Source organism: Castor canadensis, chromosome 6 (assembly GCF_047511655.1).
Source record: "Castor canadensis chromosome 6, mCasCan1.hap1v2, whole genome shotgun sequence".
NCBI lineage: Eukaryota > Metazoa > Chordata > Mammalia > Rodentia > Castoridae > Castor > Castor canadensis.
The window spans coordinates 45328108-45352033 of record NC_133391.1 but is presented as its reverse complement, the minus strand read 5'-3'; the positions used below and the strand labels follow the sequence as shown (position 1 = coordinate 45352033).

Sequence of the window (23926 nt, the reverse complement as noted above, 5' to 3'; positions counted from 1 at the left end):
GAAACTTAATTGCCCAGATGGCAGAGTTAAGAGGTGAGGACCATAAGAAATGATTAAGTCATTAATCATGAGGGATCTGCCTTCATGAATTTATAAGGGATTACTGCCCTTATAAAAAACTATGAGTGTCAGATGCAGCAACAAGACCCCATCTTGGAAGAAGAATGGGAGCCTTTACCAAGTATCAAATCTGCTGGCACCTTGTTTTTTTACTTCCTAGACTCCATAACAGTGAGAACTAAATATTAAGTCACCCAGTCAATGATATTTGTTACACCCTAAACTGATAAAGACATGGGGTCAACCAGACATTGTGTTGTATGATATGAAATGAATTACCACAGGTCATAGACAGAATAATGGCCTCCCCAAAGAAGTTTGTGTTCTAATCCCAGAACCTACGAATATGCTATTTGATTGCAAAGGGGAATTGATGTTATAGAAAGAACTAACTGTCCTCAATACAGAGAGATTATCTTGGGTTATCCAGTTGGATGAAGAGTAATAAGGGTTTTTAAAAAGGGAAGAACGCTGAAGCAGAGAAGTCAGAGTCTTGTGATGTAAGAAGGACTTGATTGTCCCTGTTGCTGACTTTTCAGATAGAAGAAGGCAGCCATGAATCCAGGAATACAGCAGCCTCTAGAAGCTGGACAAGGCAAAGAAACAAATTACCTAGAATCTCTAGAAGGGAAAATAGCCCTATCTATGCCTTGCTTTTAGCTCAGTGAGGCCCATGTAAGGCTTTTAACTGACAGAACAGAAGGTAATAAATTTGTGTGGTTTTAAATCCACTGTGTTTGTACTAAGTTTGTGAAAGCAACAACTGAAAACTAATATACCACCTAAGAATATTTTTTTTTTGCTAAAAAGTTGAGCCTAAATCCAATGAAGTCTCTAAAACTAACTTCTATTTTCTGTGAATAGGTATGGCAGATGAACATGTTAAGTAATGCTATGAGGACATAAACAGTGAAATTTAAAATGTGGGGTGCTCTATAGATCAGTTGGCCGGGCTTCTGCAGAACATACAGGGGAAAAATGGGACACAGAACTGTTCTAGACTAGAAGACTTAGCAGACATAAGAACCAAATTAAATTTATGCATCTTGTTTGAAAAAGTATGCAAAGAAACCAATTGTAAAGGGTATTTTTTAAGGGCAATTGGGAAATTTTTGTAGTGGGCTGTGATTTGTCTGATAGGGCTGCCCTAACAAAATACCACAGACTGATTGCCTAAAATTAGAAATTTATTTTCTGATCTTAGAGATCAACCTTCAGGGTTGCTTTCTGGTGAGGTCACAGTTTCTGGCTTACAGATGGCCACTTTCTCACTGAACTCATATGGCCTTTCCTGTGTGTGTGTGTGCAGAGAGAGATCTCTAGTGTCACTTCCCTTTCTCATGAAAACACCAGTCCTTTTAGATTAGGGCCCCATCCTTATGCCATCATTTAACCTTACAGTTGACCCTCCATAGCCATATTAAAAATATCCAGAAAAAAATGTGCCTATACTAAACACAGACAGAATGTTTTCCTTGTTTCTATTCCCTAGTAATATGGTGTAACTATTTAGATAGTGTTAATCAGAATTTTCATCACTGTGACAAAAACAACCGACAGAAACAACTTAAGCGAGTTAGTTTATTTTAGCTCAGAATTTCAGAGGTTTCATCCATAGTCTTGGATCCAATGAATCTCAGCCCATGGCAAGGCAGAACATCACTGCAGCAGAGCAGGTAGCAGAGGCTATTCACCTCATGGTGAAATAAAAGTAGAAAAAGGGGAATACAGGAAGAGGCCAGGGCAAGATATAACCCCAAGGATAACCCTAGTGATGTACTTCCTCATCTATACTCCACCTTCTACTTTCTACCACCTCCTGATAATGCCATCATACTATGAATTCATCCACTGACTAAGTCAGAGACTTCAGGATCCAATAATTTCCCCAAAGCCCATCAGCTGGCAATGAAGTTCTCAATACATGAACCTGTGGGAGAAATTTCATACTCAAATCACAGTATTTACATTGCATTAGGTATTAATAGCAATTCATTGCTATCTTAAAGTATATTGGAGGCTATGTTATGTGTAGGTTGCAAATATTATACCATTTTATATAAGGGGCTTGAGTATCCATGAATTTTGGTGTCCATGGGGCAGGGTGGAGGATGGAATTACTCCCACAAATACTGAGGATAACTATAATTATCTCCTAAAGGCCCTATCTCTAAATACATTGAGGATAGGATTTGGGAGAGGACACATTTCAGGCTATAACAGACTGAACAGTAAATGAGTTATTGTTAGTTTATAAGGGATAATATTAGCATTGTGATTAATGTAAGAAAACATAATTGTTTAGCTAGCACAGCATATGGAAGTACATAAGAGTAAAAGCAAATGACATCTGGAGTTTTAAACATTTTTTAGAGGGAAAGAAGGTAAAAAAGGTAAAAAAGGAAGGGAAGAAGATAAGAAAGGAAAAGAAGGGAAGACGACTCAATGGAGCTTATATGTCTAATCCTGATAATTATAGTTCTCAATCTTGGTAATGGGTATATTTGGGTTCGTTGTACTTCTTTATTCCTTTGTGTTAGAATAAAAGAAAGCACAGAATGGATAGATGGGGAGCTGGCTCATACGCCAGCACAGGGTTTATTGTGAAGTGGTCCTGCAGAGGAGACCCCAGCAAGAGAGCAGGAGTTCCCAGTCGCTTGCATACTGGGGATAAAGGAGATGGGTGAGGAAATTCCAGAAAGGTCACTGGACAGGATAATCCTCAATGACCCTCTGAGCTTCCTGAGATAATGGATTATGAGTGGGTCATGGCTTAAGACAGATGTCTATTTTTCTTTAAGACCAGGTGGAGAGTTTTCAATAAGTCACCTTCAAGGGGGAGGAGGTCTAGTTCCAACATGAAACCCTAACACTTTTGTTCACCCTAACACTTTATCTGTCTGAAATGTTTCATATTAAAACATTCTGCAAGAAGGAAAAATAATGCATCAAAAGATCACTTTGCTTTCATGAGGTCCTTGGAAGTAGTTTCTGCCTTCAAAGACAATTTTACTTATATTTGTTTTTCATACATAAGGATCATAGCTAAGGATAATCCTAAATGAAACTATGGGGTTAGCTAGTTTACCTGCAAAGCACCCATTGCTTGTTCCTCAGGACTCTATTTTCTTCCTGATCAAAAAGTCTTTCAGGAAAAAAAATCTGATAAATTCACTCACATTAAGGGATAAATGACTACAGTTGTCAATAAAAATGTTCTATTATTAAATATTAAAACAAAGTCATTGATTAAAATAGAAACAATGCTTTAATTGAAAACACTCTCAATAGTGACATGTGGACATCAATGAAAGTTTTGAGTGTGTATATGCATGTGCTGGAAGATTGAACTTGGGATTTCACATGTGCTAAGCACCACCACCGAGCTACATCCCCAGATTTTTGTGTTTTATTTATTGTTTGTTTTTGTTATTGTTGTTGTTTTGGTGGGACTGGGGTTTGAATTCAGGGCTTCATGCTTACAAAGCAGGCTCTCTACTGCTTGAGCCACACCTCCAGTCCAGTATTGGGGTTTGAACTCAGGGCTTCATAGTCAGCTGCCTAAGGTGTCTCAGGTAGTTTTAAAATAATTATGCTACAGGGCCAGAAATCATTCTTTCACTCATTCCCAGCCACAGAATAAGTAGCCTAGTTTTTAATTTATCAGCTAATAAAGAGGCTGATGGGTTTTGGAGACAAAGAGCCTGGTGCTAGACTACCTGGTTACTTTTCTTTTCTTTCTTTCTTTTTTTTTTTTTAATTAGGACACATTTGTTGTACTGGTTTCTTTTTAAATTATAGGTGTTTAAAGTGTACAGCATGTGTTTTGATATACATAGAGAAATGATTGCCTCAATCAAGTCAATCAACAAACTCGTCATAGTAGTAGTTTACAAATACGTTTTTTGTGGAGTATAAGCACCTAAAGTCTACTTAATTTTTAGTGCACAATTATGTGTTGAGTGAGAAATGTCTCCCACAGGCTCATTTGTTGAACTCTTGGTTCCAGCTGGTGACACTATTTTAGGAAGTGATGGAAACTAGGGGAAGTAAGTCACTGGGGCATACTTGTCAAGGTTATGCCTGATCCCAAACCCCTTTCTCTCTGCTTCCTATCCACCATGATGTGAGCTGCTCCACTCTGCCACACCTTCTCCACCACAATGGACCAAAACCTCTGAAACAATGAGCTAAATAAATCTTTCCTCCTTTCTCCTTTTAAGTCATTTTGTCATGTATTTTGTCACAGTCACTATATGAATTATAGTCTTCATGCTGTACATTAGATTTCTAGATTTAGTCATCTTTTATAACCACAACTTTGTATCCTTTAACACACATCTCTCCATTTCCACCCTCAACTACCATTCTACTTTCCAGTTATTGTAGTTTATCTGTCCACTGACACTTGAGTTGTTTTCAAATCTTATTGTTGATAATGTTGCAATGAACATAGGAGGGCAGCTATCTCTATGAGGAACTGATTTCATTTCCTTCGGGCACATATCCAGAAGGGGAGGCTCCTGGGTCATTTTTAAATATGATAGCCCTATTTAAAAAATTTGAGGAACCTCTATACTGCTTTCCATAACACCTGGAGTGTTGCGGGAATCTCAGAGACACTGGACACTGAGGCAGTTTTGCAGGAAGCAACATTTTATTGCGCTGGCACAGACTCAGTGGACTCGAGTTCAAAGGCTGAGCCCCGAGAACAAAGGGGTCTCACCTTATATACCCTTGCAAGCAGGTTACAGAAGCAAGAAGCAAGGTTTAACCCATATATGGTTGCATGCAACTCTGTTGGCTACTTCACTCCCACCAGTGCTATGTGACCTTCTTCACGTTTAGATTCTTTAAGTTTTATCTCCCTGCTATGCCATCCCCTCTCCCCTGTAACAGAACACAGACTTGCTTGCTTCTTTTCTGGCCTGCTTTCCTGCTACATTACTCTCCCTTTTGATGCTTGGACCCACCTAGAGTCAAAGAGCATCATCCTGATTTAGGAGTTTGTGTTTCTACAGCATAATTATATGGATGGCCATTTTTCTTTCTATAGTGGCTTCCATGATGGTCCTCATAGACTGTAATACCAGGGGAAACAAGCAGAGTAACATCAGACACATTGTCAGAACTAGACCCACCAATCCTATAAGGGTTTTGAATCCGCCCAGGGCAGAGAACCACCCACCAAACAGACTGTCTGGGTCTCATTCTTTCCACACCTGTTCAGATACATGTGCCATCTTTCTAATATTAGAGGCAATTTCTGTTACTGCTTGACCATTGTCATCTATGTGGAGGCAACAGTCTGAATAGTTGGACTTACCACATGCTCCCCCATCTCAGCTAAGAGATAATCCAAGGCCAGGCAATTTTAATATATAGCAGCCAGACACATTTGGGTCTGTTGCTTGGCTAGTAGTTCTAGGGCAGAGGCAGTCTGGTTGGTAATAATTTCCATGACTGCCTGTAACCTAATGATTCTATTGAGCATATAAAAAGGAGTCCGGTAACCTCAGCCCCCATCCTGTGCCCATAGGTCTTGATAATCCTCTGGGGAGGCCATTTATCTTCTCCCCATCTCTGTGGCCCCCCCACCTTGAGGTCCCTTTTTACGCTAGGCCCCAAAGTTTCAAAAAGGGGAATTCCCAGCTATTCTCCTTGGTGGTTGGGCAAGAGGAAAAATCCCAGCTGGATAACTCCTACAGTACAGCTTCCCTTCCAAGTCCTTGTTTCCCACATATCCAAAATAACCCATCTGTGCCCTCCACCACCGTGGGTCAGTATTGGTGAGGTTACTCCAATATTTGCCAATCTTAGGGACGCCTCAGAATGGATTCACCTCACCAGTAGTAGAGCAATTTAAGAGGCTGTCATTGGTTGGAGAATCATGACACTGGGACTCGTTTTCCGATGGGGGCAATGCCCAATACCATGTAGGCCCATCAGGCCCCAGGTTAGATTAGTCACATTCCAAGAGAGGACCCTCTTATGAGGGGCTTCTCCCCCTACTTTTCACATCTTGGCCCCAGTTCTTTTGATACATTCTTCCCCAATTATCTCTGATGTGAGAAAACAGGTCTGAGGTCAGTTACTCTCTTGTCTAGTTATAGATTGATTCCACAATGAAAGTTGGTGAGCATTTAAAGTGGTCTCTTTTAAAGGCCATTCATCCCTCACTCATGAGGGCACCTCCACACACCCAGTAGTTTAGATATTTAGTTCTTTAGCAATCCCTTCTGCCAGGTCTACAAAAAGACTTTTCCCCTGTTGTTGGAAAAGGGCTAATCCTCTGCCTAATTCGCTTCTGATTTTATTATACAGTGGTCCAGCACTTTGACTGGCAGCCAGACCTGGTCTGGGTGAGAGTACCTTTGACACTCGGTGTGCTGTCTTTCTAACAAGTTGTTCCTGAGCTAGGTTCCAGACTCCCCCACCATCAGAGCTTCCCCAATATCCCAAAGAAGTCCAGCACACCCATTCTCCCCACTTTCCATGACAAATGTAACCTATATTGTTTCCCTTACTCTGGGACTTCCAGTATTGCCTACCAACAACCTTACAAACCTGAAGAGTGTACGAGCCAATGTAACATCCGACCTGTTGGCGGGTGTATGATACAAAGTATGGTTGTGCAGAGATCCCAATAAAGGCTTTCTTATAACATTTGGTACATGGGGGAAATCTTGCAAGGTTGACCTTGCGAGGGCCAATCCAAAAAGTAAGAGTCCAAGTGTGTAGAGGAAAACAGGGGTGTGTCCCATGTTCGAGCTTCCACTGTGCATAGACTAGTCAGCTTCCAGAGTGTCTAGAGAAGGGCTGTCATCCCGTTGTTTGGTCCCCTGCTGTCTCCTGGAGAGGAGAGTTCTTCTGGGAAAGAGCATAGGCTTTCCTGAAGGTGATCTTGCACAGTGAGGTTAGGTCAGGGATGCATCCCATTGAAGAGAGCTGTGGTGGATCCAAAGAACAGTCTCTAAAACTTTAACTGTTGTGGGCGTAGACAAAATAACTACAAAAGGGCCCCTACAATGAGGCTTTAACAGTTGGACATTCCATTCCTTTACCCAGACGGCATCCCCTGGTTTATAAGAGTGTGTAGGAATTGGCAGTTTAACAGGATGTCTCTCCCAGACCCAGTTGTTGATTTTTGAGAGAGGCAACCTGAGGGCCTGCATCAGCTGTCTTAGGGTGAAGTCACCTATGTCCCCAAGGTCCTTTTGCAGGCCCTTGACTAAAGGGGGCCTTTAGTCAAAAGGAGGGGGCCTTATTTCAAAAGGAGAGATCCCTGTCTATTTGGTGGGGCTACACTTGATCCTGAGAGAAGCTATTTTAAGTAACTGATCCCATTGTAAGTGGGTCTCCTGACATAATTTTCCCAACTGCAATTTTAGAATCCTGTTCATACATTCTACTTTCCCTGAACTCGGGTCTGTAGGCCGTGCTCAGCTTCCAAGTTACCCCTAGGTCCTAGCCATCAAATGCCTACCTCAGCCATGAAAGCCGGTCCATTGTCTGACCCAATAGACATAGGTATTCTGACCTGAGGGATGATTTCCTTTAACAGGCATCTGGCCACTTCCTGGGCTTTCTTAGTTCGAGTAGGGAAGGCTTCCACCCATCCTGAGGAGGTGCAAATTCCAGTAGTTATCTGTATCCTTTAGCCCATGGCATTTCAGTGAAATCTACAATCAAGTTCTCAAAAGGAGTTCCTCCAACACTCTGCACCTGGGGTGGCACTTTTGGCCCCTGTTGGGGATTGTTTTTAGCACATAGGCTACATCTTTCACATACTGTCTTACTTATGATGGAGAGCTTGGGGACATAAAAATGCTGGGTCAAGGTAATCTCAACAGCTGTCCACTCTGAGTGAGTCCCTTCATGGAACTTGACAAATGCAAGTGCCAGCAACTTGGGAATGGTGATGTGGCCATCAGCAAATTTCCACCACCTGTCCAGCAGAAAACTTCCTTCTTCAGTTTTAAGCCAAGCCCATTCTTGTGGTGTGTACCATGGGTCCCGTTCATGTAAAGGACACTGGAACAAGGCAGCCATCAGTGAGATTGAAGTCTGTCCTGCAATGAGAGCTAATCATTTGGCTTCCCTATCAGCTTTCCGGTTTCCCCAGACAATTGTTGTCTCTCCCTTTTGGTGTCCTTGGCAGTGCATAACTGCTACCCATGTAGGGGCCCATATGGTGTCTAGCAGTTTGAGGATTTCCTGCCCACACTTGATACTTTTTCCTCCTAAGTTAATGAGTCCCCTCTCTTTATATAAGGCCCCATGGACATGAATGGTTATGAAGGCATACTTGGAGTCAGTGTAGATGCTTACCCATACTCCTGCAGTGAGCTGGAGTGCCCATGTGAGGGTGACCAGTTCAGCCTTTTGTGCAGATATTCCAGCTGGCAGTGGGTGGGCCTCAATGACAGTCCAGAGTCACCACCACATACCTGGCAGAACGTGTGCCATCCTGGACAAAGCTTGCTGCCATCTGTGACACATTTAACATCTGGATGGCCAATAGGCTGATCAGTTAGATCTGGCCAGTTGAGAAAGCTTCATCCATAACCTCTAAGCAGACATGCTCTGGGGGGGCCTGAATCAACCAGCAACAGGGTGGCTGAGTTTAGAGTCTTAACCTCTAGCCAGATGTGCGGGTTCTCATATAACATGTTTTGGTATCTGACCATTCAGGAGTTTGTTAGCCAATAATTTCCTTTATATTCCATAAGGGTCAAGACAGAGTGGGGGAACTCGGGCTGTGAGTTCTTGCCCCAAAGTGAGTTTGTCTGCATCAGCCATCAGGGCAGCAGTGGCTGCTAGGGCACACATGCAAGGCAGCCAGCCTCAGGAGACAGCATCGAATTGTTTTGACAAGTAAGTCACTGGATGATGTCAGGAACTGAGTCAGGACCCTAATATCTGTCCCCTATCTCTCATGGACATACAGGAACAGGGCTTCATCACATCCAGCAGGCCTAGAAGAGGGGCATTTTGTAGTGCCCTGTTTATTTCTTTAAAGGCTTTCTCTTGTTCTTCCCACCATACTAAGAGTTTCTGTTCTCCCCTCTTTATGGCTTCATAGAGGGGTTTGGCCGAGGAGGAATAATTAGGGGTCCAGATTCTTGCAGCTCTCAAAAACTCTCCAATTTGCCGGCAGGTCTTAGGGGCTCGGATGGAACAGAGAGCCTACTTCCTCTCAGGGACAAGCCAGCATTGCCTGTAGGACAGGTGAAAGCCGAGGTATTTGGCAGTGTTTTGTCAAACCTGGGCCTTTTTCCTAGAGACTTTGTATCCTGCCTTCCACAAAAGAGAAAGGAGGTGATTTCCTTCCATACAGTCCTCCTGTGTTGGTCCAAGCAGCAGAAGTTCATGTACATACTGGAGGAGTGTGCAGCCATGCTGGTTGGCTGAGAAAGCTTTGAGGTCAGATCTCAAGACAGTTCCAAAAATAGTGGGCTAATTTTTGAAATCTTGTGGAAATTAAGTCCAGGTTAGTTGTCCCTTTTCTCCATTATTGGGATTTTCCCATTGGAAGGCAAAGATGGGTTGGCTCTGTGGGGCCAGGAAGATGCAGAAAAATGCATCCTTAAGGTCCAGGTAGGTAAAGAACTTTGCCTCAGCTGGGATAGGACCACAGGGTGTAGAGTAACAGTTGCTGAGTTGACTGCACCAAGGTTCTGAACTGCCTGAAGCCCTCAGTGCCTGGCTTTTGGACAGGCAATAAGGGAATGTTCCAGAAAGACTGACAAGGCCAAAGGATCCCATACTTTAGGAACTTGTCAAGATGTTTCTGGATTCCAACTTGGGCCTTGCAGGGAATGTAATATTGCTTCTGGCTAACAGGAGTGGCTCTCAGCTTTAGTTCTACCACCACTGGGGGCATGTTCTGAGCCAAACTGGGCGGGAATTGTCTTCAGCCCATACTCCTGGAATCTTATAGGGAAGCTCAGGAATTTCAGGGATCTTTTTCTTAGAAGTATAGAGTTGCCATTCCTTCTCCTGCACAACCATGAGGATTAGAACCTTGGCTTCATGCCCCCTCAGCTTCAAGGCTGCTGAGCCATCACAGTCAAAACTTATCTGTGCCCTTAGTTTGCACAACAAGTCTCTGTCCATCAAGGTTATAGGGCAATCAGGAAGATACAGGAACTCATGTTTCTCTTCATGCTTTCCAAGATTATGTTTTATAGATGCCAGGAAGGGGTGGCAAGTCTGATCCCCTGTGGCCTCAACAATGGTCACATGTCTCTGTGAGAGGGGGCCATGGGTTGGGTTACAACAGAATGAGTCACACCAGTGTCCACCATTAGGTCAATGGGACAGTCCCCTATCTTTATTTGGACCATAGGCTCCTGGAGGCCCAGTAGAATGCAGCCTGGTTCATCCTAGTCCTCATAATCCTCAAAAGTTTCCAGCCCAACAATGTCTTCCTCTCAGGGTCTGCCCTTCCCCTGAGCTGGCTGATACTTTCCTTCAACAACTTGGCCTCTGCCTCTGATCTGGGGGGGGGCCTTCTGGGGTTCCCTGGGTCATTGGGGGCATTCATTTTTTCAGTGCCCTTCCTGACTACAATAGACACATTGATTTCACCCTAGTTCCTCCCTAGGGCTGGAGCTTCATGGGGGCATTGGTCGCTGTCCATGTGATTGCCTCTGCCTCTGCCTGGATTAGTTGCCAGGGCCCACCTGACTGTTCAGCAAGGGTACTTCAAGGAGGCCCACTCTCTTTTTCATCTTCCTGTTGTCTCCTGTTTAGCCTCCTGATCTCAATTGATAAAAACCTTTGTGGCCACTGTGTTCATTACAGTGAATCCCTCCAGTTTCTGCAATTTTTGCCTTATGTCCCCCTGGCCTGGTCAACAAAAGCAGCATTAATCATCTACTGGTTTTCAGTGGCTTCTGGGTCACCAGGGGTATTCAAGTGGAGGCCTCATACAAACGCTCATAAAACTGGCTCGGATTCTTATTCAGCCTTGGAGGACCTCTGATGTTTTGCTCACATTCGTGGCCTTTTTCCCTCTTTCTTTCATGCCCCCTAATAGTGGCTCCTGATACCGTTCAAACTTCTGGTAGTCTCACTCATCATTGGGGTCCCAATGTGGGTCTTCCTCAGGGAAATGAGCCTGAGCGTATTTATGGTTGGGCATTTAAAGTACCCTCAGGGACATGATCTTCTAGCCATTTTAGAGCCACCAACGTTATATGGCATTGCTCCTCAGTATTAAATAAAGTCAGAAGAAGCTGTTGTTGACAGTCTGTCCATGTGGGTTTGTGAATCTGGATGATAGACTGCATCAAATCAGTCAGAACCTGAAGCTTTTACATGAAGGAGGGGGGGTGTGATGCTTCCAGTTCAGGAGGTCTGTGGTGAAACAGGGGCATTTGCAAGGTGATGCATCTTGGGGTGGGGGGAGGGCGAGGCCCTTGTTAGGGCTGTTTAAATGTTTCTAGTTGAACCTAGAGGCCAGTCTCACAGGGGGCTTCAGCATAAGAACTGGCAGACTTGGAGTGAGCATGAGGTTCAAGGGACCTGAGGAAGTTGGGGTTGTTGTGGTCTCCAGGACTCCTGAGCCCAGCCTTGTTGGTGTATTTGCTTCTGGAGCTTCCCCATCTGATGCTGCTTCCCCTTCCAAAGAGGCAAGGGGGTGTAAGGCAGTGGCAAAGGTATTTACAGTGGTGCCTAGGAGGATGGGTCTCCTCAAGGTCCCCCACTAATACAGGTTTTTCTAGCTTTTTAGGTTTAACCCTACACTTGGAGGCTGTGGCCACGCTAGCTACCATGACCTTACCTGCTTCCTCTAGACAGGGCCTTAGCCACATGGGCCAACTGAGGACTGCATCCTACCAGCAATCAATATAGGGAAACTGATCTGGATGTCCAAGTTCCCCTACAACCACTTCAAAAACTCTATTGACTATGACCTTGTCTAATGACCCCTTCAAGGGCCATTCTACACTGAAGGCAGGCCAGGCTATTTCACAGAAGGTCTTAAGTTTACCTGGGAGTCCGTTGACTCTGTAATCTCCATTAAATCCCTTTTTAAAGTTCTTAAGCATGTACCCTAGGGGGGTGTTTTTACACCCCCCCAGGAGAGGGTGTAAGGGGAGGTAAGGGTGTGGAGAGGAGGTAAGGGGTCCTCCTCTCCAACACACAAGGGAGAACAAATAACACCACTCTCTTTGTCCATCAAAAGCTATTCCCCTCATGGGGATTTAGGCATATCTTAGCTGTAGTGAGTATATAAATCATAGACAGGAGGCCCTGTTAGGGCTCACCTTAGACCATATGAGCTTGCCACAGAGCCTCAGATCAGGACTCCACACTCACTTTGTAGCCAACCTATGTCTCATTCACACATGTTCACATGCAGGCATCCAACATTTCTGCCCTGCACTGAGCACCTAGGAATCATGATTTCGCTTTCACTCAAAGTTACTTGAGTGACCCCGGGAGTTGATCAAGCTTCCCTTCTGCCACTTAGGGGCAAGCCTAATATTTGAACCCAGGTTCTTACCAGTCTGATGGGCAGCACTCCCCTCGCTGGTTCCTGCACTTTACCAAGTTCCATTGTGCATCCAAGGACCTCACCCCAACTTGCCAAAAGGATGAGTTCTTCCTCTGGATCAAACCATCCACTGGTGTCTTGTGGGATCACTTCTCCCAGCAGTCTAGGGGACACATGCCAGTGACAAGGAAGGTGAAAAGCCACCATCTCCGAAATCCCAGACATGAGCCCCAAGAAAACTTGTGGGAATCCTGAACAGAGACATGGGACACTAAGGAATTCAGCAGGAAGCAATGTTTTATTGTGCCAGTACAGACTCAGTGGACTCAAGTCCAAAGAAGGCTGAGCCCTAAGAACAAAGGGGTCTCAACTTGAAAGCAGTTTGCAGAAGCAAAAGGCAAGGTTTAACCCATATATGGTTGCACGCAACTCTATTGGCTACTTCACCCCCCAGTGCTATGTGATTCTTTAAGTTTTATCTCCTTGCTATGCCATCCCCTCCTTCCTGCTACATTATCAGGACACAGACTTGCTTGCTTTTTTCTGGCCCTTCTGAACTGATTTCATTCCCTTTGGGCACATATCCAGAAGGGGCATTCCTGGTCATATGATAACTCTATTTAAAAAACTTGAGGAACCTCCATACTTCTTTCCAATTCACATTCTCACCACCAACAGTATATGTAAATGGAGTAAGTTAATCAGTAGAAAGATATAGACTGTCTGGATTTTAATATTAGACTGCCACTTACTGGCCAAGTTAGTGACCCTCTCTATGTCTCAGCTTCCTTATCTGCAATTTGGAGCTCAAGGCAGTACCTACCTAGATGGCTAATGTTAGGATTGAGTTAGTACATACAGGGAAAGAAGAGCAATGTCCAGCATTTGGAGAAATGGCTACCTCAAATACCTCTTATTTTCTAAAATCCAAGCAATTACTCTTTGTTACTTTGTGCAGGACTTGTGAATGAACTATTGAGGAGGTCATCAAGTAAAAGATATCAAATTGTTACCAGAGGACACATGGTGGGGGTTAGGGGGCACCCACAACTTCCCAGTTGCATGCAAAATTACAGGTCCTTAAGATCCACAAACATGAAAAACTTTTCAAGGTGTCTCACAACAAGGAGTCACACAAGGTAGAAGTGTTAGCAAGGATTTATTTTAGTATAACAGGATAAAGTATAGATAAGGTGTGTGGGGGGGGTGGAGGGAGAATAGGAGCAAAGACTCAAAATGGTGGTTCAGTGTCTGTGGTCTTATACTCTCCTTGGATGGGAGAATCCGTGTCACCAGAGGTCTAGTAATTCTAACCATTAGATAATGGTTCTGAGTGCCCAAGATGGGTGCTGTTTTTTATTATAAAATATGAAGCAATTACCTAGAACTACCCAAAACACAAGGGACAATAGGCGAGTTTTAGGTCTTTCTTTTGCCAGAGAAGCCTTTTTCTCTACCCATTCAAGGATCCTTGCAGCTTGTTAACCTCTCAAAGAGGAAAGCAGAAGCAGGTAGTTCCTCTAGAGCTCCCTGCTCTTGTAACTTAGCATTTAAAAGGAGATGGGAGGGGCTAGCTGTTCTGCTTTCCAGCCTTCACTTCCTTGTTCCAATGTTTGAGCCTCGCCCTTTATTTATTAAAATTATATAATTTCCCTGTCTCCTCATATATCCCTTCTGTCTCAAAGTGACTTTCAAAGGGGAAAATATTCAAAATTCTATAGCTTCTCCATGCACTTCCTTGCTCAACTGAAGCCCGCCCCTCCCTTCTCAGCTCTTTCTACTTTCCTGGTCATAAATTTTAAGGCTGTGCATGCAATGAAGTCCTGTAATATATTCTGACCTGTCACTCCTTGGATAAGGGGATGGGGTTTTCTAAACGCTCCAAACACCCTCTGAATTGGATTCAGGATTGTTCTGACTCAGTTTACAAACGCCTTCCTATACCCCCAATTTTTCATGCCCAAAGTACATTCTTTCAGAACTGGAAAGCAAAATGAACGGGTGCGACTCGCTGCTGGTTAGGTATTGAGAGCCAAAAAAGTGCAGACAAGGCAAGACACGGCACACAAAACCCGGCTCAACACCGATGGTGGAATCCCGCCCTGGACTGCCGGCTCCTGAAGAACAAAAATCTCCTGCAGCAGCGATAAACAGCGAGTGCGCTTGCGTACCTTCAGGTCACGTGCTGGCGGCGCTCCGCCCCTTACCGCTGGGGCTGCAGCGGCTGTAAATAGAGTGTGCGCCTGCGCAGTCTGCCTGACGTGGTAGTGCTGCCCCGCCCATTACTGAGAGGGCCGAGTGGCGGCCCCGAGGACCTCCGCTGCGGCAAACAGAGAGTTGCGCCTGCGCAATTCCCGCGAGGGCCGTGCGGCTGCGCTGAGGTTCCGTCTGCCAGCAGAGATTGGCGGCAGCCTTTTCGCTTTGAGGTGTCTTCCGGCTGCGGTGCGGCGCTCGGTGGAAAAGCGCCCCCTCTTCCCCCTGGCCTGGACCAGGGAGTCCGAACGCTGGACCGTCGGCGCCGTGGTTCCTTAGGGGGACATGGCCCGCTGCAAAGAGGACAGCGCCCCCGAGGTGCTCCTGGGGCTCCCTGGAGTTTGCAGTAAGGGGTTGCAAAGGAAGGGGCCGTGTGAGCGGCGCCGGCTGAAGGCGATGGTGTCGGAGCAGCTCAGCCAGGACCTGCTCAGGTAGGAGGCGGCGGGAACTCGGGCCGCTTCGGTTCCAAAGCGCCTCCTCGGCTCCCAGCTGCGGTTTCTCCTGTCCCCTCCCCGCCGTGTCCCGCCGGTCTCCCTGCTCCTCCTCCAAATAACGGTCTCCAGCATTTCTGATACCACGCACCAGATTCAGAAGGAAAACAGTACACTTGTAGTTAACGTGAAACACCACCTGATGCTAAAATATTCAAACACGCACCCGCTGTTGCTTGAAAGACAATTCTCCGGAGTGGTTCCAAGTCCTGAAACATACATTTTTTAAAAATCCTAAAATAATAAAATTAGGTAAATGAGTATTTATTTGGAATGAAGAACAATACAACAAATTACTGGAGCCCTGGAGCTCTTTTTCTTATGCGTTCTCTTTAACAGTTTGCTGCAAATGCTCATATGGACATACTTAATTGCAACCTGGCTTCCCCTCTCCACCTAGAATACTCTATAGCTCCCAGCAACTTGCAGCACTGCGAGGACCCAAGCAAATGAAGGGTTGTCCTAAAGTTTGATCTTTGTAACCCTCGTGAATTTCCACCTCAGCTTGTAAGGACTCTAGTTAAAGTCAGCTCTTTAAAAAAAGGCTGAGAAATAATTACCTAGCTAATTTCCATTTCCAGCAAAATATTGATTCTCTTTAGAATCACCTTGAGGGCTTGTTAAAAACAACAAAAACAGAAAAATAGTTTTACTGGGTCCTAGCCCATAGTTCAGATTCAGCTGCTGCAGGATGAGGTCCAAAATTTTGCAGGGTCACACTCTGAGGATCACTGAATAGAGTGAACAGAATTATTGATAACTAACATGTGAACTAGCATTCATTTTAAAAAGCACTGCTGTTAGAAAGTTACCCATTCTGAAGGCTCCTGTAGCTTAAATTTAATCTTACCTACTAAAAAATTTCCCCTTAATTTGGGCCCATGAACCAACACATGGTGGAAAACTGCAGTTCTGTTTCTGGGGTGACTTTTTTTTTTTTTTTGTGGTTGTGGGGTTTGAACTTAGGGCCTACACATTGAGCCACTCCACCAGACTTCTTTTTTTTTTTTGTAATGGGTTTTTTCGAGATAGGGTCTCTTGAACTATTTGCTGGTGCTGGCTTCAAACCTAGACCCTCCTGATCTCTGCCTCTTGAGTAACTAGGATTACAGGCATGAACCACCCATCCTCGGCCACTAAGGTTACTCTTAAGGAGATGCTCCCTTCCTTACCTGGCTTTTTTCTTCTGGCTAATTTATGACCCAGTATCATGGATTTTAGGAAGGCAACAGATCTAGTTTATATAAAGAAAATGAGACTGAAGGTATAACTGGTATACAATTTATCCTCCTAATAGCAACTGAGGATAGGACCCTGGACTCCCAAGTTCCTATTATAAGTAAAACCAAAACAAAATGATGGAATCAGAATAAGGATCTTAACAACCTGACTCCAGAAACATTAAAGTGATTTGTCCAAGGTCACATGGCTAGAATATGAGCCAGAATATGAACTCAACCCAAGAGTCTGCCTTCTCTACAGTAGTTGATCTTGTACTAACTTTGTCCCTTCACTTCTGCTTCTCTCCTTAGGTATTTCTTTTCTTGGGGGGGAGGCACAGTGGGGTTTAAACTCAGGGCCTCTAGCTTGCTAAACAGGCACTCTAACACTTGAGACATTCTGGCAGCCCTCCTTACCCATTTCTTTTTCTGCTGTACTGTGGATTTTTCTTTGGAATGCTTTGGGAGTGCTGTGTATTTGTCCCGCTTTATCACAGACTCTGCTGAAGTTTTGTTGCTCCCTTGGCCAATGCTAACCTTGGTTTGGCTTTTCCAGTTTAGATGTGACTAGAGTATAGGAATATTTGGTACAAACCAGGGCCGTATATAAATAATGAATTTGGCTGCTTTATTGGGAAAAAGGTTGTGTGTTTGACAGGCAATCAAAGTGACAGCACATGAGGGTGAATGGATACTTTAAAACTAGATAGCAGAGGTCTTCACTGAAATGTTTGGAATATATTCTATAGGCAATGGAGAGAGCCATTGGTATTTTGAAAAGAGGTATTAACATATTGGATCTTAATTTGAAAAAGAAATTGGAAACAGATCATTTGTTTTTATGAGAGTTATGGATACATACTGGCAGTGGAATGGAACAGTTAACAGGGTTGGTGACTGAAAAACGTGGGGGAGCTGGGAAAAGGAAGAATGGAAAGTGGATCCAAATCCTAGGATATTTGAAAGTGAGTTATATAATGAATGTTCAGGAAGCGCTAATCAGGAGACAATAGGAAATTTACCTAGAGTTGAAGAGAAAAGTTAGACTAGCAGGTATAGATTAAAGGTTGATGATATCAACAGCACCCAGTTATCCAAAACAAAATTATTTCCTTCCCTTTATCTCCATACAATCATCAACTCCTCCCAATTTTGTTATCCAAATACGTTTTATTCCATCGTCTATCACAGTTGTTCTTCTCCTGGCCGAAGCCCTTTACATCCATCCAACTACATAGTCGTTTTCTCATCTTTATTCTTATTTTCCTCTAACTCCTCCTGTACACAACACTGGGTATTATTTCAAATAACAAATTTGCCCTGTTTCAGACGATCTGGTGATTCCTTTTCAATGGTAGGATAGAGTAAGCTCTTTACTGCTTTTCTCTGCAGCTTCATCTGCTACTTTTTCTTTCAGTACTCCAAGCAGACTAATTTGAAGTTCCATACTCACACTTAACCTTTGTAGGGAACATGGAGCCAGGAGCTCCTCTTATATCTGTACCTTGAAAAAATGTATTTGTGCCATTTAATGTATCATACTCTTCAATTTTTCAGGCTTGGTTTCACTACTATATTATAAACCGGAGGGCAGGCATTATGTCTTAATCATTTTTGTGTTCTTAGTGCTTAGTATAAAGTACATGCTCAATAAATGCTTAGTGATAACTGGTTTTATCAGCAATTTAAAATGTTTTAGATAGGTTATGCTATGATTTGAATATTTGTCTCCTCGAAAATTCTAGTTGAAATTTAACGGATATTGTAGCAGTTTTAAGAGGTGGGACCCTTAAGTAGTGATTAGGCCATAAGGCCTCCATTCTTATGGTTAAGACTGGTGCCCTTATTAAAGACTGAGTTTGTAGCTGGGTGGAATGATACAGGCCTAAAATCTCAAATGAGACAGGAGAATCTAGAGTTTGAGACCAGCCTGTGTTACATAGCAAGATCCTGTCTCAAAACTAAACCAAACCAAACAAAACAATGAGTTCAGTCTCCTCGATATTTTTTTTCCCTCTTGCTTTTTGCATGAGATAATGTAGCAAGGAGGCCCTTGCCAGATACCAGCACTTTCATATTGTTCCTGGTCCCCTTTTCCTATTGGCCTCAGTTGCTTTTAAGGTATCTGCTTTAGTTTCTCTACGTTAAGGGCAACAAATGCTAGCTAATTTTTTAGGTGTCTTACCTATCCTCACCCCTCCCTTGTGTGCTCTCGCTTTTATCATGTGCTCAAAGTCCAGTCCCCTTGTTGTATTTGCCCTTGATCTAATGTCCACATTTGAGGGAGAACATACGATTTTTGGTCTTTTGGGCCAGGCTAACCTCACTCAGAATGATGTTCTCCAATTCCATCCACTTACCAGCGAATGATAACATTTCATTCTTCTTCATGGATGCATAAAATTCCATTGTGTATAGATACCACATTTTCTTAATCCATTCGTCAGTGGTGGGAAATCTTGGCTGTTTCCATAACTTGGCTATTGTGAATAGTGCCACCATAAACATGGGTGTGCAGGTGCCTCTGGAGTAACCTGAACCAGCCCTTTTTTGTGATGGGTTTTCGAGATAGGATCTCACAAATTATTTGCCTGCTCTGGCTTCGAACTGCAATCCTCCTGATCTCTGCCTCCTGAGTAGCTAGGATTATAGGCGTGAGCCAACACACTAACAATTTTATGCACATTACTTTTTTTTCCCACTTAACAAATACTCATAGGCATCTATTGTGAACAGGATACGCTAGTGATGGCTGTTTGGCTACCACCTGCAACACTTCTTTATTCCCTTGAGGAGTGGGGGCTGAGGGAAGATGGCTGGGAGGGAGGAAAAAAAAACAAGAGTGTACAGTTTGAGTTTTTAATTAAAGTTTGAGAGAACAACACACTTTTGTATAATTTTAAAGTTTCCTATAAAATAATTTATTGATGAAATTATTGACCAAACTAAGATCTATTTTACTGTTTTCAAAATTTTGGAAGCTTTTGTGTTCTGAAGCATTTGCTTTGTTTAGGGTAAAATAGGATCATTAAAAGCCAGACGGGGTTGCTCAAACCTGTAATCCTAACTCCTTGGAAGGCAGAGATCAGGAGGATCACAGTTTGGTTTGAGACCAGCCCTGGCAAAAAGTTTGCTGGATCCCATCTCAGCCAGTGGTGGGGCTCAGTGGTGCATGCCTGTCATCACAGCTACGCCAGGGAAACACAAATAGGAGGGTTCTAGGCCTGCCTTGGGTATAAAACAAGACCCCATCTAAAAAAATAATCAATGCAAAAAGGACCAGGGGAATGGCTCAAGTGGTAGAGCACCTGCCTAGCATGAGACCCTGAGTTCAAACCCCAGTACCACAAACAAAAAAGAAAAAAACGGATCTTTTAACAAGCCCTTGGGGAGTTCATTGTCTAGTAGGTAGGGAGAAAGACACATAAAAATAATAATGATGTTATAGCAGAAGTGCCATAATAGAGGTATGTATTGAGTGTAATGGGATTAGAGGAAGGAGCTCTTAGCTTGGTCTTGGGGGAATGTGATTGTTATTAGCAACTTTCCAAACTCTCATTGTAATGGATATCATTACCCATTACTTGTACCTCCTATGGTGTACTGGTGTGATTGCCAATTATGTTCTTCAATACAGAAGTCCTCTGAGAATACATACCTTAATGATACTGATAGTATTGCTATAGTGATGATGTTGTGATACTGATGCAAAGTATTTCGTATTTAGAGAATACAAATACATAGTTACTTCATAGAGGCAAAAGATTTTATAATAAGTTTCTATTATGATGTTGATTTCTGTTCTTCCATCACTTTATGTGTACATGAAATCAGTGGATTTTACCATGTCTATATACTAGGCAAAGGGATTTGAATGAGTTTGCCCTGAGCCCATCATTTTAAATAATTGATTAGAACATGATTAATTCTATTTGGAAGCGATGAAAAGGTCTTAAATGTCATATTCTTGACCTCCAAGCCTGTATTTTCAGACTTGATAATTAACAGAACAAAGTATACCAGTTTCTAATCTGAATTGTCCATTGTTATATCTGGTTTGTTGATGTTGACTGTTTACTCTCCCCTTCAATTTTAGTAAATTAAAACAGCCTTTTAATAGAAGTCATGTTAACTTTATGCTCTGTGTTTCAAAATAAATGTAAAGAAAGTACATTTTAAAAGAAAATAACGTAAGTAGCAGAAAATAAATTTTATTAGAATGAATTAATAAGAAAAGATATTTAAAAAATGGTTTTGCCCTTTTAGTGAAATTATCTTTCTTTTCACTATAAATTTTTAGAAAATTAGATTCTAAGCCATGTTAAACAGTGTTTTTTGGAATGAACTCAGAACAAACTGATTTTTCTATTAATTTATTTTTATTTGTTACCTCTGTATTTTTGTTTATATGTTATTTTGAACCTGTTTTTACAAAAATTATTAAATATTTCTTAGCAATATTCATTAAGCTATGATTCCTTTTTATTCCTCACAGGCTTTTAAGGGAAGAAATTCATGCAGATATTGCTTTCTCTATAGATTGTATTTTATTCAAAGTACACAAACCAGTCCTTTTAGCAAGAGTTCCTGACTTTTATTTTCATATTATTGGACAGACATCAAATAGATTAACAAATCATGAGCCTGTTCCTGTGGAGAATATTGAAGCGTCAGAATTTAGAACATTTTTACAGTAAGTGCTTTTATCTTTTTTCCCCTCTTATATTAAGCCTGTAATATATCTAATATATAACTGGTTATTTTAAACTTACGTGTGTGTGTGTGTGTTTACTTTCCATATCTATTTTATAACCTAATAAGGAAAATCCATTCATTAAAAATTTAAATTATCTTAGTAATTAGTATTAGTAGAGTCTTAAGTACTAATATTAGAGGCTCAATGCTGGTAGAGGCAAACTTAAAAACTGATCCAAAGCTGAGTGTAGTGGTGCAAGCTTGCAGTCCCAGCACTTGGGAGGCTGAGGCAGGAGAACTATCTCATCCTGGGGCAGGAGTGTCGCTCAGTAGTCAACCCCCTGGGGGGGGGGCGTCCTCATAGAGGAGAAATTAATGGTGTGCTCTTTGGTAACTTAAAATTTTTTTTTAGTTTGTGGTGCTGGTGTAAAACCAAGGGCCTTGTGCATGCTTGGCAAGTGGTCTACCACTGAGCTACATCCCCAGCCCCCAGCCCTCTCTGGGAATTTCATTGAATTATTCTAGCCCAAGATTTCTCAGTAGTGGCACTTTTAACATTTTGGGTTGGTTAATTTTTTCCTTGTAGGGCCAGTGCTGGGCATTTTAGGATGTTTAGTTGTGACAGCCAAAATGTTTTCAGACATTGCCAGATTTCTTTGGTGTGTGGGGTTATTGCCCCCTGTTGAGAACCATTGCTACATATTGACTTTTGTATTGGTATTCAAAGTTTTAAATAAATTATGCATGTATATAAAAATATGAGATAATTTTTTATTCTCCTAGCTTAGGTCTTACTCCATTTGGGCTGCTGTAGTAAAATACCTCAGATTGGGTAACTTATAAACAACAGAAATGTATCACTACAGTTCTGGATACTGGCAAGTCCAGAATAAAAAACACTTGCCAATTTGGTGTCTGGTGAGGACTAGTTCCTCTAGATGTCACCTTGTACATGTCCTCACTTGGCAGAAGGTATTGATAAGCTCCCTCAGGTCTCTTTTTAAAGAACACTAAACCCATTCATTTTTCAGATGTCCTGCTTTTTAATACTGCCACATTAGAGATTAAGTTGCAACATAGAATTTGGTGGGTACATAAACATTCAAACTATATAGCAACTTATAGCAGTTTATGTGGAGCTAAGATTTTTGAAAATGGAATATCAGTTAAACTTTTTAGTAGTTTTGGGGATTCATGTGTTTAGTGAACTCAGAATTTATCAGCTAAATAATTAATCCCCAGTTTAAATTAATCCCCAGTAAATTAATCTGTCCTTCATTTGTTGTGTAGTGTTTAATTGTATAGCTATACCACATTTTTTTTTATCCTTTCATCAGTTGATGGCCACTTAAGTTTTTCAGACTTTTTTTTTATTCATTTATTCCTATGTGCATACATTGTTTGGGCCATTTCTTCCCCCTGCCCCCCCCCATCCCTCCCACCCTCTTGCTTCCAGGCAGAACCTCTTCTGCCCTTTTCTCCGGTTTTGTTGAAGAGAAGACATAAGCAATAATAAGAAAGACATAGCATTTTTGCTAGTTGAGATAAGGATAGCTATACAGAGATATTCCTAGCATTGCTTCCATGCACAAGTATATTACAACCCAAATTGATTCATCTCTACCTGACCTCTTTACTACTTCCTGGTCACCTTCCCATATTGACCTCTGTTGTTTTAAGGTTACTGTATTAGCTCCTCTGCAGTGGGGACATCAAATACTTTCAAGTTTTGGGTTTCCTACCTATCCCCATTCCTCCCATATGTGTTCTCCCCTTAGTGTGTGACCCAAGTCCAACAACATTGCTGCATTTGCCCTAGTTTTAAATTCTGCATATGAGGGAGAACATATGACTTTTAGTCTTCTGAGTCTGGCTAACCTCGTTCAGGATGATGTTCTCTAGTTCCATGCATTTACTTATGAATGATAAGATTTCATTCTTCTTCATGGCTGAGTAAAACTCCATTGTGTATAAATACCACATTTTTTTAATCCATTCATCAGTAGTGGGGCATCTTGGATGTATCTATAACTTGGCTATTGTGAATAGTGCTGCAATAAGCATGGATGTGCAGGTGCCTCTGGAGTAACCTGAGTCGCATTCCTTTGGGTATATCCCTAGGAGTGGGATTGCTGGATCATGTGGCAGATCAAGGTTTCGTTTTTTAAGAAGCTCCCATATTGTTTTCCAGAGGGGTTTCACTAGCTTGCATTCCCACCAGCAGTGCAAAACGGTTCCTTTTCCCCCAAATCCTTGCCAACACCTGTTGATGGTGGTGTTTTTGATGATGGCTATTCTAACAGGGGTGAGGTGGAATCTTAGTGTGGTTTTGATTTGCATTTCATTTTTTGCTAGAGATGGTGAGCATTTTTTCATATGTTTTTGGCCTTTTGAATTTCTTCCTTTGAAAAAGTTCTGTTTAGTTCAATTGCCCATTTCTTTATTGGTTCATTGATTTTGGGAGTTTAGTTTTTTGAGTTCCCTGTATATTCTGGTTGTCAGTCCTTTGTCTGATGTGTAGCTGGCAAATATTTTCTCCCACTCTGTGGGTGGTCTCTTCAGTTTAGGGACCATTTCTTTTGTTGAGCAGAAGCTTTTTAGTTTTATGAAGTCCCATTTATCTATGCTATCTCTTAGTTGCTGTGCTGCTGGGGTTCCATTGAGAAAGTTCTTACCTATACCTATTAATTCCAGAGTAT

General features: G+C 42.4%; 1 protein-coding gene across 6 annotated transcripts in view; it reads left to right on the top strand.

Moving 5' to 3' along the window:
- Nucleotides 1-14925: 14925 nt before the first annotated feature.
- Btbd8 (BTB domain containing 8) overlaps nt 14926-23926 on the top strand; it is a 79837-nt gene continuing 70836 nt past the window's right edge. For 4 of the 6 annotated variants that reach the window (XM_074076485.1, XM_074076486.1, XM_020159537.2 and 1 more), the window contains exons 1-2: nt 14926-15252; nt 21028-21225. In XM_074076485.1, the coding sequence (XP_073932586.1) occupies nt 15107-15252; nt 21028-21225 (344 nt within the window). In that variant the 5' untranslated portion in view covers nt 14926-15106. The remainder of the gene's footprint in view (nt 15253-21027; nt 21226-23926) is intronic. The other 2 variants (XM_074076488.1, XM_074076487.1) reach the window with 2 other exon arrangements.